This window comes from Prinia subflava, chromosome Z, assembly GCF_021018805.1.
Source record: "Prinia subflava isolate CZ2003 ecotype Zambia chromosome Z, Cam_Psub_1.2, whole genome shotgun sequence".
Lineage (NCBI taxonomy): Eukaryota > Metazoa > Chordata > Aves > Passeriformes > Cisticolidae > Prinia > Prinia subflava.
This window is the reverse complement of record NC_086283.1, coordinates 26359129-26376846: the sequence shown is the minus strand read 5'-3', so window position 1 is coordinate 26376846 and position 17718 is coordinate 26359129. Positions and strand designations below refer to the sequence as shown.

General features: G+C 44.7%; 1 protein-coding gene across 3 annotated transcripts in view; it reads right to left on the bottom strand.

Moving 5' to 3' along the window:
- ZCCHC7 (zinc finger CCHC-type containing 7) overlaps positions 1 to 17718 on the bottom strand; it is an 86335-nt gene that overhangs the window by 21826 nt on the left and 46791 nt on the right. For all 3 annotated transcript variants that reach the window (XM_063422835.1, XM_063422836.1, XM_063422837.1), the window contains exons 5-7: positions 8751 to 8794; positions 7470 to 7595; positions 6304 to 6474 (exon numbers count right to left, since the gene is read on the bottom strand). In XM_063422835.1, coding sequence (XP_063278905.1) covers positions 6304 to 6474; positions 7470 to 7595; positions 8751 to 8794 — 341 coding nt within the window. The remainder of the gene's footprint in view (positions 1 to 6303; positions 6475 to 7469; positions 7596 to 8750; positions 8795 to 17718) is intronic.

The window sequence follows — 17718 nt, the reverse complement described above, 5'->3', positions numbered from 1 at the left end:
GACGTCACATTCCTCACCAAGGATCTGACAGTTTGAACACACTCAAGCTGTCTTTGAGCACGAACAAAAGGATTTTCCTCCTTCCCCAACTTAGCCAGGGTTCAGAGAGGCAACATATGAACACTCTGTAGCCTGTAAAAATATTGTGCCAGAGCTCTCAGCATCTCCCTCAGACCTGAGGAGGTTTCAGCTGTGCAGGACAGCTGTGCTGGTCTGACTCAGGGGTAGCAGGCATTTATTTATACATTAGTTCTGGATAGTTTTCGATTACCACAGTGTGCCCGGGCTAATATGGTTGAACAATTGCAATCAGTGAGTTGTCCTATACTGGCAAAATGCCACTCTGTGGTATGACCTTTACTCACACGACTGCTATTTAATAATCATCATCACCATCGTCAAAATTACTTTATTTTTGAATAATTGCTTGGTTGGGTATTTTTTCGGCTCTGGACACAAAGACATCACTTTGAGCAAAAATCTGTAGCTCTGAGTAAGAACCACAGTTGGCAGAGCTCTTGTCAAAACTCTGGGATGGGCACAGCAGCAGCCCCTTTGTGGGTGCTGTCCAGAGTTGGCTTTTATCCTCAGGGATGTTTTAAGGGTAAGGGAAAACCAAAAGAAGGTAAGGATGAAGGTGGTGAGGGAAAGCCAAGCATATTCTTTCATTTAGGTGGTGACTTGGAGTAATACTGTTCACCATTATGAAGTGGGGCACAACAGCTGAGGAGGGGTCACTGTTAAACAACAGCTTTTTAGAGATGATGCTTATTTTAACCGGGAACCTCATTACTTTGCATCAGCTCAGGGCTGTGGTACCTTATATCGTGGAATGACAAATAGTATGATTAACAATTGCTACCAAACACAGGCTCCTTAAATGAAGAGAGGTTTGCTACGGAAGAGAGCATAGCCGAACGCAACCGCTGCCATGATTTTCCTTATTTATTTAAAAGAACTTAACCATGAACGGCCCCCATTTAAAGAAAAGCCCTCGTGGTACCTAGCTACTACGGCAGCGTGATGAACTACATTAAAATAAAATCGCATTTATTTCCTGCCCCAGTGGTCTGACCTTACTCGCATTTAGATGTACCAGCACAAAAGGTGCCTACTCCGGCGGGCAGTGCCACTGCCGCCGCACGGCCGGGCAGCGCCCCGGACCCGCGGCACGGCGGCCACTCGTGCCTCAGGCTGACCCGGTGCAGGGTGCCATAATGGGGGAATCGGGACCGGGCGCTGCGCATTTTGACCCACATTGAATTTTATCGGGTGCTAATTATTGTTTTACCAGAACAACGGCTTAATGCATCTGTTGTTTAATTCCCACTTCCCCATTCTCCGACGTGAACATCAAAGAAAATAAGACACTCAATCTCAAACAGCCCCTGACAGCAGACCGGGACTCGAGAGCTCAATAGACGAGGCCCTTGCCACCAGTTCTCATATTTCCACAACAATGAGCAAACACAAAACCGGCACTAAGCGGCCTTTCCTCCTTTCCGCTCCCCTCGGCCGGGCGTCTGCCTTGCGCCGAGAGGGCCCTCGACGGCGGCGCCGCGGGGCGCGCGGCGCGGGGCGCGGATTAGCCCCGCTAACGGGCGAGCGCCGGCCGGCGGCGGGGAGAAGGCCCGGCTCCGCTGCCGGCGTGTGAGCAACCCGAATGCACGCGCTGACAGGAGACCGGGACGGGCCCGCGGCTCCCCGGGAGAAAATGTAGCTGTGATGAGTGACAGGGCTTTCAGGAAATATGTTCACAATCACAGACAGTGAAGGCCATGACCTAGATCGTTTAAGAGCTTGTCTTGTCAAATTATCAAAAGCTTCTTCGTCTCTGAATAAAGAGTGACATAAGTGAGTGTCAGAAAGCTGCAGGCTGACAAGCCAAGCATACAATAACAGCATGCACGTCACATACTTGCCGAACACCGCCACGGCTAGCGGCAAATCTTAATGAGAGCGCGGCTGGCCCAGGAGACTTGGGTCCCTGCTGGCATAGCTACTCATCTCGCAAAAATCCTTCAGCTCCGAGTCAGTTATGGTCTGACACGACGACTACAATTACTAAACACAACTTTTTAACAGAATCCTCTGGTGCTTTGTCAAAGAGGCAGCGGCTGCTTGGAGCTGCCCCGCTGCAAGCCACCACAATAAAACAAAAGATTTGCCAAAACACACACTTTTCATCACCTCCGCATGGGAACTGCTGCGGAAAACACACAATGCTTCCCTTCAAAACCACTCCTGCACAAGCAGATGTCGAGACCTCTCCCCACGCTGCCAGTGCAGACAGCCGCCGGTGCTGGGCGGGCAAAGCTGAGTACCTGCTGGTGTCCCCCTGGCTGCTGTGAGCACGGCTGTATGCTCACCCTTGGGTGGGTGTGCACAGCCAGAGGCGCGAAGGGTGGGGAAGGACACCGGGGAACTCGCGAGAAAGAGGAAACATCGTGCTCTCTGCCCAGGGGAAATGGGCCACATGGATGACAGCTGCCTCCACGGAACGATCCCAGCATCTCCAGCTCCATCCCAGCCCATAGCAGTATGCCAGAAACAACACAGGCAGAAGGAAGCTCCCCGGGGTGAAGAGGCCAGTGGTGGTTTGCACACCCAGAAAGTTGTCAGAACATGCAGAGAAGATGCCAGCTGAAGCACCCAGCTGGTTCATGGGAAGGAGTGCTGACAGTAAGGGTATTTGGGCATTTGGATGGGGCCATCAGACACAGCGTGGCTGTAGGACACAAAGCACCTGGGCACTGCTGTCTGCCAGCTCCTGGGAGAGCCCCTCCAGCTCACTGAGCACCTGCATGCTGGTTTTCCCAGGTATGCAGGGAAATACATATTGCCCCCTCTGCCTGCTCCCTGCTACATCCCCTGTTCATGGAGTCCTTCTCCCACCCCTGCTCTTGGCAGGTGAGGCTGCACACCAACTAGAAGGCTCATGACATCCACCTGACTGTCACTGAATCAGTCAAAAGCAGCTCCTCTGATGACACTCCCAAAGAAATCATGCAAGGCTGCGCTGCTTCCAGTATAACTTCAGCTAAGAGGACTCTGTATGTTCTCAGCACTGTCTCAGGAGAAGAGACTGATCTACCTGATCATAAATGTATGATCCTAAAATGTTTTAAGTAACTTTGAATGTTTCCTAACCAAACTAGGTGAAGCACCTTGAACTGCCTCACATTCACTTCTGGGCCAATGTGGTAGGTCAGTCTGACAAGCTGCACAAGTGCCAGTTCTGCACCCTCTGTGTTACAGTAAAAGGGAGCAAACTTTGAGCATCCAAAGCATTTCATAACATATGTTTGAGAACAAGAAGATGAGGATTTCCCTGTTTTACAAGGAGTCACATGGGAAAGACAAGGGGTGATAGCTACCAGCTGCTCCTGGGGACATCTCAGGTGGACACAGGAGAAAACTTTTCATGATGAGAATGATCAACTTCTCTTGGGGGAAGTGGTGGATTCCCCAGAATGGGACACTCTTAGGATTTGACTGTGCCGTCTCGTGTAGACCATGCTCTTGCCAAGAAATGTTGGGAGTGATGCTGAGATGATTCATGAAGTGCCTTACAACCTGGTGTTGTAAGATTCTGTGATTTCTCTTCCATGAACTGCTCCCATTTCCTCTGGAGGCAGGGCAGATCTGCATCCCTCAGTAAGGATCCTCCAGGTCTGCTGCTGACCACACAGTCACCTTGGACTGTCTCTTCCCAAACTGGCTTCTATTGCCTTCATCAGGTGTACTGGAAAAAATGATGAACAACTGGTCCCTGACCACTATCTCCCATGACAGATGATTCTGAAGCTCTTTACAGACCCTTCCCTCTGTCACCTCCCTTGCAGGCTGAGGAATTGTGGCCATGCTGAGGGACACAGAAAACAGGGACCAAAGCTGTGCCCAGGTGCTCCTGCTTTCCTGATGATTCCTAACATTTCACCAGGTTTTTTTTTTTTTTTTTTTTTTACAGCTTGTGAAGAGTAAACTGACGTTTTGTGGAATCATATCTCATAACTGGAATCTGAGCCCTGAACAGGAATATGCAGAACCTGTTATTCCATATGCCAAGATGAAATTATTTTACCTTACATTTATTGCCACTCAATTTCGATTGCCATTTTATTGTGTTCTCCCTCTGATTCTTACAGTTCTTGGGCAGTTCTGCACAGCTGACTCACAGCACTGACTCTGTAAGTAATTCAGTCTTCTCAGCAAATCTTGTCACCCCATTGTTCACCCTTTTCCATGTCACACTAGCATATCCCACCTTTGTCCTCTTACTCCATGCCTGTTTAGTTTGCTTGAAAGCTTTTGGTCAGGAACTTTGTAAAATGCCCTTTGGAATCTGTAGACTATGTCAACTGGATCATGTTTACACACATGCTTGTCAACCTGCTCCTTTGAAGAGCTCCAGAGATCCCTGAGAAGTTGGATTTCCTTTACAAAAGCAGCCTTGAATCACCCCATGTATATTATATTTATACATCCCAACATGTCACCACCATGGTTCCTGCCCCCTGGCTTGGTGCACATGTGCACTGGCAGTCTGGGACCCCCAGCTCTCCCTGGGACATCTCCTACATGCTGTCCTTGCATTAGCAACTCAGTTACCACTCATGCACCAAGCACAAGGTGTCTGCTGCCATCACTGTCTGGGCCATTTCACCTTCATGCTCCCCTGCAGCTTTTGGGCAGTTGTTAACCAGTTTTGGTAACGGGCTAGCTCTCTTCCATTTGACAACTTCTCTGGTGCTCTCCTCCACAAAGTAAGGTTTCAGCATGGGAACATTTTCTTCTACTATGAACATCCCAGATGTTCATTGTAGAAGAAAATATCTTTAGGCCATCAGCAACCTTGTTCTGTCCAAGTGTTCCTTTTGTGTCGTGATCACCTCTTGGCTTCTTAGGCTTTCTGCTCTGATCTCAGGAAAGATTTACTGCTAGTTTTGATTCCTTAGCCTTTGCTCTGTCATGCCATCTCTCTCTCTGAGGACAGAGCAGGTGAGCTCCAGTGTTCACACAGGTGAATGACACAGGCAGCCTCACACCTCCCACACAAGAGCGCACAAGAACTGCCTAAAGTTTCAAAGAAAAACCTTTGTGATTTAAGGTGGACTTAAATGAGCAGAAAAAATATATGCTGTGATGTTCCTGATAACCTGCATGGCTCAGGTAGGATTTAAATGCTTGTATGATACAGCACTCATGATTCTTTAAAGAAAAGAATATCAGTTTATGAGAACTGGTGTCATAAAATGTGTAAAAGAGAAAAGATGGTAAAAAGATGCTTCATTTCAGATTGCAATTTTGTCTCACTGCCTACAGGAATGAGGGTGCAGAAATGTTCAATTCACATTCTATAAAGGCATCGTGGGCACATTAGCTATAAGCAAAAGTACATCTGGAACACATTCAAACATGCTAAGAAATAGCAACTCCCAAATATGCTGGTTGTCCTTTGCACATCTCATGTACCACTGTGACATGCTCTTTGACCAAACAGAAGAAATAAAGGCAGGAAGGAGACATTTAGAAAGATATTCACATATTGCTGAGTTTCAAAAAATCCAGTGTTTACAGAATCCCACAGGTGTATTTGAAAAACAAACATATAGGCCACATCTATAGATAGAAACTGAAGTGTGAATGTGTGTCAAAAATATCACAGTTTGCCTTTTATCCTTTTTTGTGTTTAATTCAAGGAAAAAAAATCATAAAAGCTTGACTGCTACATACAGGACTGAATTTTGGGGACACATAAAACCATAATAACATAATACAAGACAAAAGAAAGAGACAACTACGTCTGTTCTTCCTTTAACTTTCTTCCGTATTTTACTTTAGTAGATCTTGTCAAACCCAAAGCCTTCAAACTACTTCTCTCTAATAGTATTTTCACTGATTAATATCTGATCATAGTGAAAAAAAACAGACATGGAACTCCTGATGCATCAGAGTTACTCTTTACTTCTTTCTGGCACACTCGCAGACACTGCGTCTCCTGATTTCATCCTCCCTACGCCTTTCATTCCCCAGGAGAAAGGATGTTTTTATTGATCACTGCTAAACTGAACCAAACTAAAGACCAAGTGTTGGCAATGCTTTGGTTTGCTTTCTTTGGACCATTTTCCATTAAAACTTTGATAGTGTAAAGTAATGATTAAACACAACATTTTCACATGCTAATACAAATAGGCACTGTGTAAAATCAAAGAATTATGAAGAGATTATTGCCACTGTAAATTCAATTTTTGACAGACAAACCAAACCACACCCAATCTGTGTGCCAAGGGCCATACTCACATCCGCATAGTGACCCTTCATGTCGCAGCGGTTGCAGTGTTTGTTCCAATAGGCTCTCTCAAGGCATTCCTTGAAATAGTGCCCGGGCAAGCAGCAGTTGAGACAGAAACGTGCTGGGCAGCTGTGCTGCAGATGGTCTCTTCCTGCACACAGACAGCACGGGGGAACCTTCTGTGGAGAAACAAAACCAGAGTCATGTTAAGTGACAATGTTTGAATAGATCCACCTCTTCTGCTCCCACACGGGGCTGTGTCGGCGGTACCCGGGTGGGCACTTGGCTGCCATCCGGACTCACCGGCACAGCCTCATGACTCACACAATTCAGCACCTGGAGTGACAAATGTAACACCCAGACAACTACTCTGAGGCCAAACCCGTATCTCTGTAAAGCCAGTTTTCCCAGCGAGTGAATGTATTTCCCTCCGAGGGTCGTGTGGGATGCTGTCATTCTGAGTGTCCTCGTGGGAAACAGCCTCAAGGACCAAGAGTTTTACAGATTCTGCTGTGGGGCTTGGTAAATCCAGGCTGTCATGCAATGGCTCCCACTTCTTGACAGTGTACTGACTGACTTTTAAACCCCTAACCACAGGACAAACTTTTGCAATATTTAGCATCTATATGAGCTTCTTAAAGTTAGCTACAGTTTTGTCCTGCCCACTGTTCACATCATGGTTTATTATACTTTCTGCTTTCACTCATTTACTAAGGCTGTATTTCTGATTCCATAGATTCCCCTTGTTGAAAGTACAATTGAAAAATATTTTATACTTATCGACTGTTTTACTATATGGGAAAAAAAAGATGTTTCTGTATGGCATATGATTTTTTTGTTGTTCCATTTACAGACACATGGTTTAGTGGAAGTTGTTCCTGCCCATGGCAAAGGGGTGGAACAAGTTCATCTTTAAGTCTCTTCCAACACAAACCATTCAATATGATTCTATATAATTCTGCATATTTTTCTTTTATAAAAACAATAAAAGCAATGACATCACCAAACACAGGAATAATTTCATACAGTAAACTGACCTTGTGCAAGCTATCCTGCAACTCAGAGCACTGCTTCAAAGAAAGGATAAACCACTGAAACAATGCTTCTAACAGCAAGCACAAAGGTATATTAGGAAAACAGCTGAATGTTCAAGTGATTTAAGCATTGCATTTACCTTTGGAGTGGGACAGTTCTTGGACAAATGTCCTGGTCTGTGGCAGTTCCTACAAGTAATATTTTTGTCAGATGTGTAGTACCGCACGCTGCTGTGCCTCCCACCCGCATAGTTGGAGATCTGTGCCTGGTGAAACAGAGAGAGAAATGCACTTACCACTTGAAATTCTGTGCTTTGGGAACTGGGAATTATAAAGGTCACCTCTGGCAGTGATCCAGCAGAAATCTAATGTTTCACATGTACGATTTACACATCCAGGTTTGGAATGGGTAATTCTGTTACAGAGAAACCTGCATTGTCTGGAAGAAAAGTTCTCATTTGAACTTCCGCTTCAGGATTTTTTTTTTTTTTCCTATTTAAAACTGCAGCTCTGAAGCTTTCCCTCAATTAGCCAAGATATTTTTACTCACTGTGTTATGTCATGACAAACCGGAATTTTCTCCAGAACACAGATATAATGAACATCAATTGCAAATGAAAGTTACATATTCCCTTGCACACATTAAGGCAAACTGCTTGGACAAAGTACAATGCTCTACAAGTCTGGATGAAATCTGTAATTTGCAATTGTAAAGAAGGACTTAAAAAGGAAAAGGGAAAAAAAAAAGAGAAGCTGGAAACAACTGTCTCTCTCCCAGTGACCTCACACATACTTTCTGTGTAGGCAGTCAAATTGAAAATCCTATCTACAACTGTCATTGCCTAGTGAACATCACAAGTTTAAAAAAATCCATGAAATTTTTGATGAGAGAACAGGAGAGGTATAAAAATACCATTTCTCCTCAGGGAAAGAATTTGTTATTGTCACTTGATTGTATCATCTGTACTGGACATTGGCAAGAAAAATGGAAGGAGTTGGACACAGCAGCTGAAGCTCACTCCTCCTGGATGCTCCAGCACCTTGCCTGGGAACTCCGGGCGGCAGTGTCCCCACGCTACCTCTGTACCGAGCCCAGGAAGGCTCCACACTCTGCTGCCTCCCAGTGCTGCCTGGGAAGGGGACCAGACTGCCCTGAAATAGCTCTGAGGTTCCAAAGAGACCAGGAAGGAAGAGCTGATGTTCACCTTGCATAGTCTGTGGAAGCACTCCAGCTCTTGGCATTCCTGTCCCTTCCTGCCTCTATGCCAGCCCCAACTCAAGAACTGCTACCTCCTGTGGGAGGACACTGCTAATCATCCCACAAAAACACCACAGAAGGGTTTTTCAATCCCATTTACTTTATTCTGCTTGTTAATAAGCAACAAAATAAACAATAAAAAAATTTGGTTGTCTTTATTTACCTCTAAGTCTTTATGAGAGATGGACCAGTTCACATCAATTTCTCCTGAAAAACAAAATTAAAATTAATTATATTTAATTTATATTAATATTTCTCTATAATATATTCAACATGATGATTACTACAGTTACTGAAACTACTAACAGATTTTGATGTACTAAAGCAGAGAAACTAGTTCCATCTTTGGTGAAGGAAAGCTACTGACCCACTGAGCACCAAATCTGCCTCACTTGAGTATCAGCACATGTGCACCTACAGGGAGTTTTTCTGGCACCACACTTTTGTCCTGATCCCTGGGGGCTAAATTCAGAAGTATGGGCTAATTCTTCCAGAAGTATGAGCTCCAAAGGTCCTGATTCCAGCCATTGGAGTTGTCCCTGCCTGTGTTTGTGGGGATGTCCAGCTCCAGCTCAGAGACTGCAAACGTGGGAGCACATGGACCAACAAGTTACTGCAGAGCGTACACTTCTTCTCCTTGCAAATTCACCAAGTCTGTCTGCAGCCCTGCATCCTGACTGCTGTGTGCCAACATGACTGAGCATAACCTCAGACACCCAGACTGTAAGCTGAGCAAATCTATTTCCAAACAGGGTTTTGTAATGTGCAATAAATCAAGAGGACATGCTGAATTATCGACTGTCATGCCATAACCTTCTCACATGCAGCCTTTGGGCTCGCAGGAGTGAAAAAAACAAACCAAGAAGGAAATGAAAGGGCAATAAGCTAAAGGAATAGGGATGCAGCTAGAGCTGTTAAAAATTCTGCATGTGAACACGGCTCAGAGCTCTGGCCACGCACACAGAGCTGAGCTCCCACAGCAGCTCCTCACCGCTGCAGGAGGATCCACATCAGCGCAGGTGCTCACCTTACCTGTACTTTAGAGCAAGCATTGCAACCTGTGTGCAAATCAATCCTGCATGTTTTCAAACTTTTAAATGCACACTGTCCCATCCTGATCCTGCATCTGAATCTGAGGCATCCAGGTTACTAACACATCATCATGATTTACAGACAGCAAAAATTTCTCTAATTTTGATTGTACTATTCATTTCCGTTAGAAGGTAGACTACTACAAATTAAAATTATATAATCTATAATTTTGTGTCTTCCTCTTCATTTACTGAAAAAGTCAGTAATTCTGACTGAAGCATGTGGTGTAGTATCAGGATACAAGGTATGCCACTCAGGTGCTTTAGAGCACAACACCTGCTTACTGCTGCTCTTCGTTCAACAGTCAGGACTCACACCACATTTGAACACCTGAACAACGCCCCAAAGTATTTCTGTTTTCAACACTTGCTCATGCCAGCGACTGTCACCGAGACATTAATAATGCACTCACTGGCCAGTTAAAAAAAATGATGTGAATGATGTATGAACCTGAGTCGTGGCACACAAAGTGACTGCCACTGCCAGGGCTCCAGCACCCACAGGCACTGTTACCCCAGCACCGTTCACAGGGATCACAGCGAGCATGGATGGGACAGTGACGCATCAGTGGCCCACGACAGGGTTGTGGGTATACTTGAGAGAAAAATCAAGCCTTTTGAGGCCTGATGATTAAAAGCAAAGAAACACTGTCATATTTGAGTGCATTATTTATCGCTTAAATGCCTGTTGAGGAAATTAATTCATAAAGAAAAAGGTATTTGTAATTCAAAGCTCTGCCTTGGCAGTCAGCACCGCAAGTGCCGTGTTGCACAGAAATGCACATGCAGAATGGTCACAGATCAAAATTACCAACGAATTAACTCCTGTTAATCACTAGCCATGTCCTTCCTGAGGGCAAACCAACCAAGTTTCTCTTCTTCACTGTCAAAATCCCCAGCTTCACAGGGGAAAACCATGACACAATGATTCAAATACTCCTAATACAAGAAGCTAAAACTGCTCCACTCAGAAAATAAATATAAGAACTTTAATGCTGAACGAAATATTACAACAAAATCTCCCATTACTAAATCTGTGTGGTGATCTAAAAGTTAATTCTAATTCACAATAGATTGCATTAGGCTTTGTTTTCACACACAATAAATTCTTCAGACTGAAACACCTATGGAGAGTTTTCCTTCTGCAACCAAGGTGAAATCCTGTTGTACAGACACATAGAAAAATCTGCAACAATATTTCTTGCTGACTACGGTGTTTTGTCTGGCTGTAGATCACTAAATAAATTGCAAAACTTACCAAATTGACAGATATTTCCTCTTCCTTCTGATTTTGTTTGCTTATTTGGGAGAATTAGTGTGTTCTGCAGGCAACCCCAGGGCCCTGTGGGTGGTTCCTGGCCACTGCTGCATTGTCCTGGCTGCTCCCTTGGCTCACTCAGCAGCACTTTGGCATGTTGGGGTCCCCTTATGCTATGCTCTCTGTAAGCTGCAGCCCTCACCACCTTCATTTTCCTCCTCGTCACACAGCCTCAGGCGGGGCAGCCTCCCCCAAGGGTGCAGCAGCAGCTTTGCCCCGGGGCAGGTGGGCAGCTGGCACCCAAAATCAACACAGAATGGATAAGGGACCACAGCTGGGTTCACCAACCCCCCAGGCTGCCCGAGGATGATGCTTTCTCACCCCACAGACCACACCCTGAGGCAGACAGGGCAGTTTTGGACAGACACATGCTGTTTGCTGGGAGCTCCATCCCTCGCAAAGCCTGGCATGTCACCTGCAGCTGATGCCCTCCAAGGCCTTTGCCGGTACCACATCAGAGCATTTAATGCTTTTTTTAAGGTGGGCATGCACACAGAAGGTGGATTTCTGCCTGAAGGAAGGGCTATGATTGCTTTATTTTTGCATTTGCTTTAGTTTTATTTTTACTCTTCAGAATAGAGCTGTTCAAAAGACTTATTCAGACAACCTCTGTCAAGATTTCCCCCTTTTTCTGTGAAGAAGTTGCATATATGAAACTTACTTAAAGCTTTCTGTGAGTTAAATAAAACCAAGAACATCTTTGATATATTCATGTTTTTAATCTTCCTCATCTTCATTTGTTAAATGCTATCTCCTTTATAAGATTATATAAATTTCTACACTAAGTTTTCTATACTAAGATTAGGATGAATTCCTGTACTATGATGATATATATTTCTATACAAAAAAACACAACAGACCTTACTGTATAAGTCTGTTGTGTTTTTAGTACAGAAATTTACTGTATAAAGTTCTTGTATTTATACTTTAAGAAAATGGTATTGTCAAACTGCAGATCAGGGAAGAAGAGGATGTAAAATATACACCATTTGTATGAAAATGGAAGCCCTGCTCAAGGTTCTCCCTTTATCAAGTACCACATTTTGGCTGTCCTCTGCCCCTGCACAATGGGATGAATGGCGAGCAACAGCTTTGCTTTTATTTAAAGAAAATTTTGAAAGATCATTGAGATTCACATGTATCCTTCCACCAGCATGAAAATGTAAATTTCTGAGCAGCGCTCGGGGTGAAGCCAGATTTAGGACCACTGTTCAATGTGCATTCAAACCTCCCCTCTTTCATCCCAGACAGGGAGAGGAGGGGAGGAGGGAGAAGGAGGACCAGCAGTCAAAACCTGAAATTGCCCAGAGGAACAATCTGCTTCCACCGAACAAAACACTGAGTCAGAATAAATAAATGGTTCACAAAATTTCCTTATCTGTTGTGCTGCTCCACCAGGGACCTCAGCAGCTGATCAGGCTGCCCTGGCAAGGCAAGGCAGGGCACTGCTGGGCATGGGCTGTGACCCCCCCCGCCCGCCCCCCCCCCCCCCCCCCCCCCCAATCACACTTGTGTTTCACTCATCAGGACTGGGAGAAAACATATCCTTACACAAGCTCTGCCTGCCCTGCAAGTTTGTGTCATCACTTTCTTCAACAACAGAGAAGCTCCAGAGCATGGACATCACACTTTGAAAATAAAACACTAAATTTCCCCAAAGAAGTAAGTAAGTAGTCATGTGCCCCTTTCTTCTAACTGGAAAATACATGATGAGATGTATTTTATTTATTTTATTTTATGATCAGCCCAGTGAAACAGGACACTTCAAGCTGTGGCACAATGATACAAGGCCTGAAGGGCAAATACATTTCAAAGCTGGGCTTTAAAAATTGGATTTTGACTGCTAATTAATATAGCATATTACAGAATGGAGAACTCTAATTATATTCTACTGTAAGATCTCTGTGGCAAGGACTGGTTCAGACATATCTCTGAACAATATTTACCATACCAGAACACAGCTTCTGCTGCTAGTGGAAGAGCATTTTAAAACTGTAAGCTTTAAAATCCCTAAAAATCACTAGATCTGTAAGAATTTCACATTATGACTTATTGCACATATCGAAAAATTCCTGATTATTTGTGACCCAAAGTGATTCAAGTCTTATGGCAATGGAGCTTGCTACGACGAGTTTCACATTTTCCCTGCCCAAGTAGCCCTTCTCAGAAAAGAAAAAGGAATGACAGTACGCCGGCGCAGCACCCAAGCACTGTCCCAAACCAGAAATCGAGGTGGCTTCCTGACACCAGGTTTTTGTAAAGCACAAGAATTTGAGTGGCTGTGGACCAGGACACACTGCACATCCCTCCCCTCTGGCAGAGGTATTCCCTGAGCGTACAGATAAATGTGTGCGTGTGTTGCACGGCCCTGTCTGTGAGTCTGTGCATGTTGATGTGTGTACAGGTGTGTATGCACTCCCCCCACACCCATCTCACCGGACACTTGGCCTGCTGCTGACCAGCCACCATGGAGAAGAAGTTGGTCCTGCTCGTGCTGGTTGAACCTCCCACTCCAGCAGCTCCAGATCCATCCCGGCAGGGACCCCTCCCCACAGGAGGTGCTCGGTGGCTGTAGGGTTGCAGCCCCCTCTGCACACCCCAGCTGCTCACAGCAGCCCCTTGTAGGGGAACAGCATCAACCCTGGTGTGTTTTTCTTACACATTTCTAGGGAATTTTTCAACTTTTCCTTGATAACAAAGAGATGATTTACTTAAAAACAAAACACCTGCTGTTTAATGGAATACCTGTCAATATCTCTTTAAGACAGCTTTAAAAGAGATCCATAACTCCCGCAGGGAAATCAGTCGATGGAATTGTTGACAGAAGTTCAATTTGAGACATTTTCTCATGGCAAAAAAAGGCTCTCTTGCCTTTCCCCTTCACACCTAAAATTATGTATGTGGCAGTAATGCGCTCATGTTTTGGCAGTAGAGAAATCCCTGCAATGCTTTATTTTTAGCAACCTTTATCTGCAATTTTTGAAAAGCATCACAAAATCCAACAAACAATACTCAACCCCTTTTGAAATTAATTAAAATATAAGCAGTTGACTGAAGCAAAGGCAGAGTTGGCCAAAAGCAAACCAGAGTTCAAACAGGAAAAGAAACTCACACACTTCTGAGCAGCCCTGCAAATGTGGGAAACCACCCCCCCAGGAGCTGTAAAAGTTACTTTAAACAAACTTCAGCAGCTATGACCCATGGGGGAAGACGTAACCATCACTGCCAGAGAGGAAAGGTCTGGCAGCTGGGGTAGGACTGGTGCTCTAATCCCCCAGCGGTGTGCCTGCTGATGGGGCTGGGGTGGCCACTCCAGGGACATCACAGACCACAGAGCACAACACAGATGAGTCAAGAGCACCTAACCAGGCAGAGACATATTTTTGGTGTTAAAGCAGACATTAATAAATACAGAAATCACTGCAGTGTCGGTGCATCCTGCCACTCCACTGGGAGTCAGGTGCCTGATGCCACATTTTGGCCCTGTTACCCCAAACCTCTGCAACGACCCATCCTGCACCCCCTCCACACACCTGCACCACCCTTCTGTGTCTCCCTCAGCTCCATTTATTCCAGCAGCCCTGTGTGGGTAAAGCGCCTCATGTTACAAGTGGGAATAAAAATGTGCCGTGAACAAAGCAAAGGACAATTCTGCAAGTCTTATTTTTGTGGAATATATGTACCTCCAAACTGCTGAAATGCAGGGATACATGCTAAACATGAACACGTAGGGTGCCCTTTCCATTATGTAAGTATGCATAATTTCCTGTCTGTTTTCTGTCTGTGCTGTAACACTGCTTCCTTCAGCACTGGCCACTGCTGGCCATGTTAATTCACAAAACTCAGCGGCTCATGATTTTCAAAGCTTAGCGCAACATTTGCAGAACAAAGTAGGTTTTTCTCTCTTTTTGGTGGGTACAAGTATGGGGACCACAGGAACAGTTAAATTCATGGCATGGTTGGTCTACCACACAGTCGGGGGAATTCTTTAAATAGAGCCTGTCACTCTCTTTGCCCATCAATGGGATTTCCTTCTCAAACTGCTGATTCGTTCAGGTACACAACAGAGGAAATTTCAGTTAACCTTTGTTTCACCCCGGGGAAAAATCTGTCTGAAAAGTATAAAGTGAATAGATTAAAAAAAAAAAAAAAAAGAAAAAAAGAAAGAAAAGCTGCAGGGTTATTCTTCCTAGTGTTCACAGCAGTCAAAGTTAAACAGAGAAAAGGAGGCAAACATGAACATTTTATTCCCACCAGAGAATAAGGTATAATATATGATTTAGAAATCCCATTGTCTATACTGTGATTTCTAATTTAGAGAAGGAAAGGCTGAACACAAATCTGTTGTTCTCATCGGGTGCATCAAGATTTCACTTTTTGACTATTTTCTATATGACTGAAAAGGGAATAATACTTTGCTTAGAAGAGAAAACCCTTTTTAGCTATTTGATTGAGTTGTCTGAAATACTTTTAGGTTCCAGCAATCCTTGGCGAAGAGAAAAATAATAAATACTAACTCAGAATTACATGTGAGAAAATAAAAACAGGGATAAATCCAAAAGTACAGTAATAAAATAAAGGGAAATTATCAGGTTTGTTACTGCCAGAAAAGGTCTTAGACTCATCTAAGTTAATCATAAAACCCCCCATTTTGAGATACAATTATAATTTCAAAACAGGAACAATAATTTTCGGTTTCAAGTGTCATTCATCTGACAAGGTGTCTGCAGCATTTGCAGTGGTAACACACTGAGTTACTGCAGACCTGTGCCCAGCAAGCCTCTGCAGAATGGACAGGTGGACAGACAGACATGGAGCTCGGGAGCATGGCCCGAGCCTGGGCGTGCAGGGCCATGAGGTCCGTGAGGCCTGAGCTCCAGTGGCAGAGATATCTTGAGATGTCTTATGGGATCAATACGTTGCCAAGGACTGATTCAGCATCACCAAGACTATTTCTGTGTTTAAGTGACTGTGGTTCTGTCAGAGCTGCACAGCCATTCACCAGGCAGGTCATGATGGGGGCCAGGGCTCTGGGGGCTCTATGGCCACGGGGAACCTTCACCTCTTAATCAGCTGGTGGAGAGGGGTGTCTGTGGCAGTGTCAGCTGCTGGAGCCTGCCAGCCCAGCCCGGGCACCCACGCTGCTCTGGGGATCTCTACAGATCCTGCACGGCTGGATACAGCAGTGCTTGGGTAACTGCTGAGACATGAGCCTGAGGAAGAGCCTCGCTTCCCTCCTCATCATTTACAGAAGATCAACAGTTGTGTCTCCTTTGCCAACATATTGCATCTTTTTTTCACCAACACAAAATGGATGAAATATAAATAGAAACAGAAGTAGAAATAAAAAAGAGACAACAAAGTCCACAGAACCTTGCTCTTGTGGTGTCTGATCTGCCAAAGTCCCTGTGGCTAAAAGAAGCTGTGTAAGGTATGTGCCAACAATGTGACGTGTCTCCCTGCAATGAAATCCAGATTTAAAGCTTCTTGGAAATTAATTGCTTCTTGGAAATTCAATGCTTCACTTGAATCACAAACCTAAAACCATTCACCAGTAGCTGCATCCTGGAGAAACAGCACGGCTCTCTTGATGCTGCCATAAACAATAAAATAGGAAAATAATCCCTGAGTTGGAATAATATTGTGTAGATGAATATCTGAAATTTGTCAAGCTTAATTGGGGATCTTAACTTTTTCTCTGAAATTCCCAAAATCTTTAACCCAGGAAAAAATAAATCACATTTCAATGCAGGCTGAGTGCCAGTCTTTGGGTATGGGCCAGAATTTTGGTTCAACTTTCCTTCATGCTGATAAATGGCCCACTGGGCAAAGGCAAACTAAATCATCCCATCTCTGGTGATTCCTTCCCATCCTCACACTTAGACCAGGCCCCCACAAACAGCTCTTGGAACACGAGGAGGACCACCACAGGGTGCCTGGGAAGAGACAGACCCAAAACAGCTCTGAAGGTGGCAGTTCTTAGCACTTTCATCTTTTCCTGGGAGGACACAAATGAGCTCCAGACAAAAAGACTCCCAAAGAGCCTGGTGTGAGTTCAGGATGTGGGAAATTGCTTTACTCTGAGAGTAGAACTGCAGTTTGAGCTGATGCCAATTTGAAGACATAGAGCAGGTTAAATTCCTAGTTTTCCATTTTAGTCCTTGTGATGATTATAGCAGTAGGAAACATAAGCAGGAGGTTCCTCAAAAATACTCATACTGAGCAATTTGGGTAACAGAAATTAACACCACCTCACAGAATTTGCTATCAATGCAATTGATGAAATCTCCCCATCTGCCATGCCCCCTGGGTGCCCCTATACATTAAGTCTTCAAACTCGAGCTTTCCAAGAAAAGAGAGGAGTGATGCAGTGACACAGCACTCCTGACAGTGAGTGGAAACAAGACACTGATACACCCGAGGACGTGCAACAGCACAGATGCTCCGTGAGAAGAAAGCTCCAGTGTGTCAGCACTCTGCTCTCATTTGGTCTTCCTGGGCTTTTATGACCTTACCACCCCAGGCAGATCTTTTAGTCCATCCCTGAAACACTTCTACAGCAGAAAGAGTTTGAAAGATCTCCTCAACATCTTGGTCATGGCTTGTAACGCATGTACCAAGATGGTGCAGTTGGTTTTCCAAGAGTCACGACGACAGAAAACTGGTGGGTCCTAGCACAGACGAGGCTCTGCTCTCAAACTGCCACAAAGGACTACAGATAT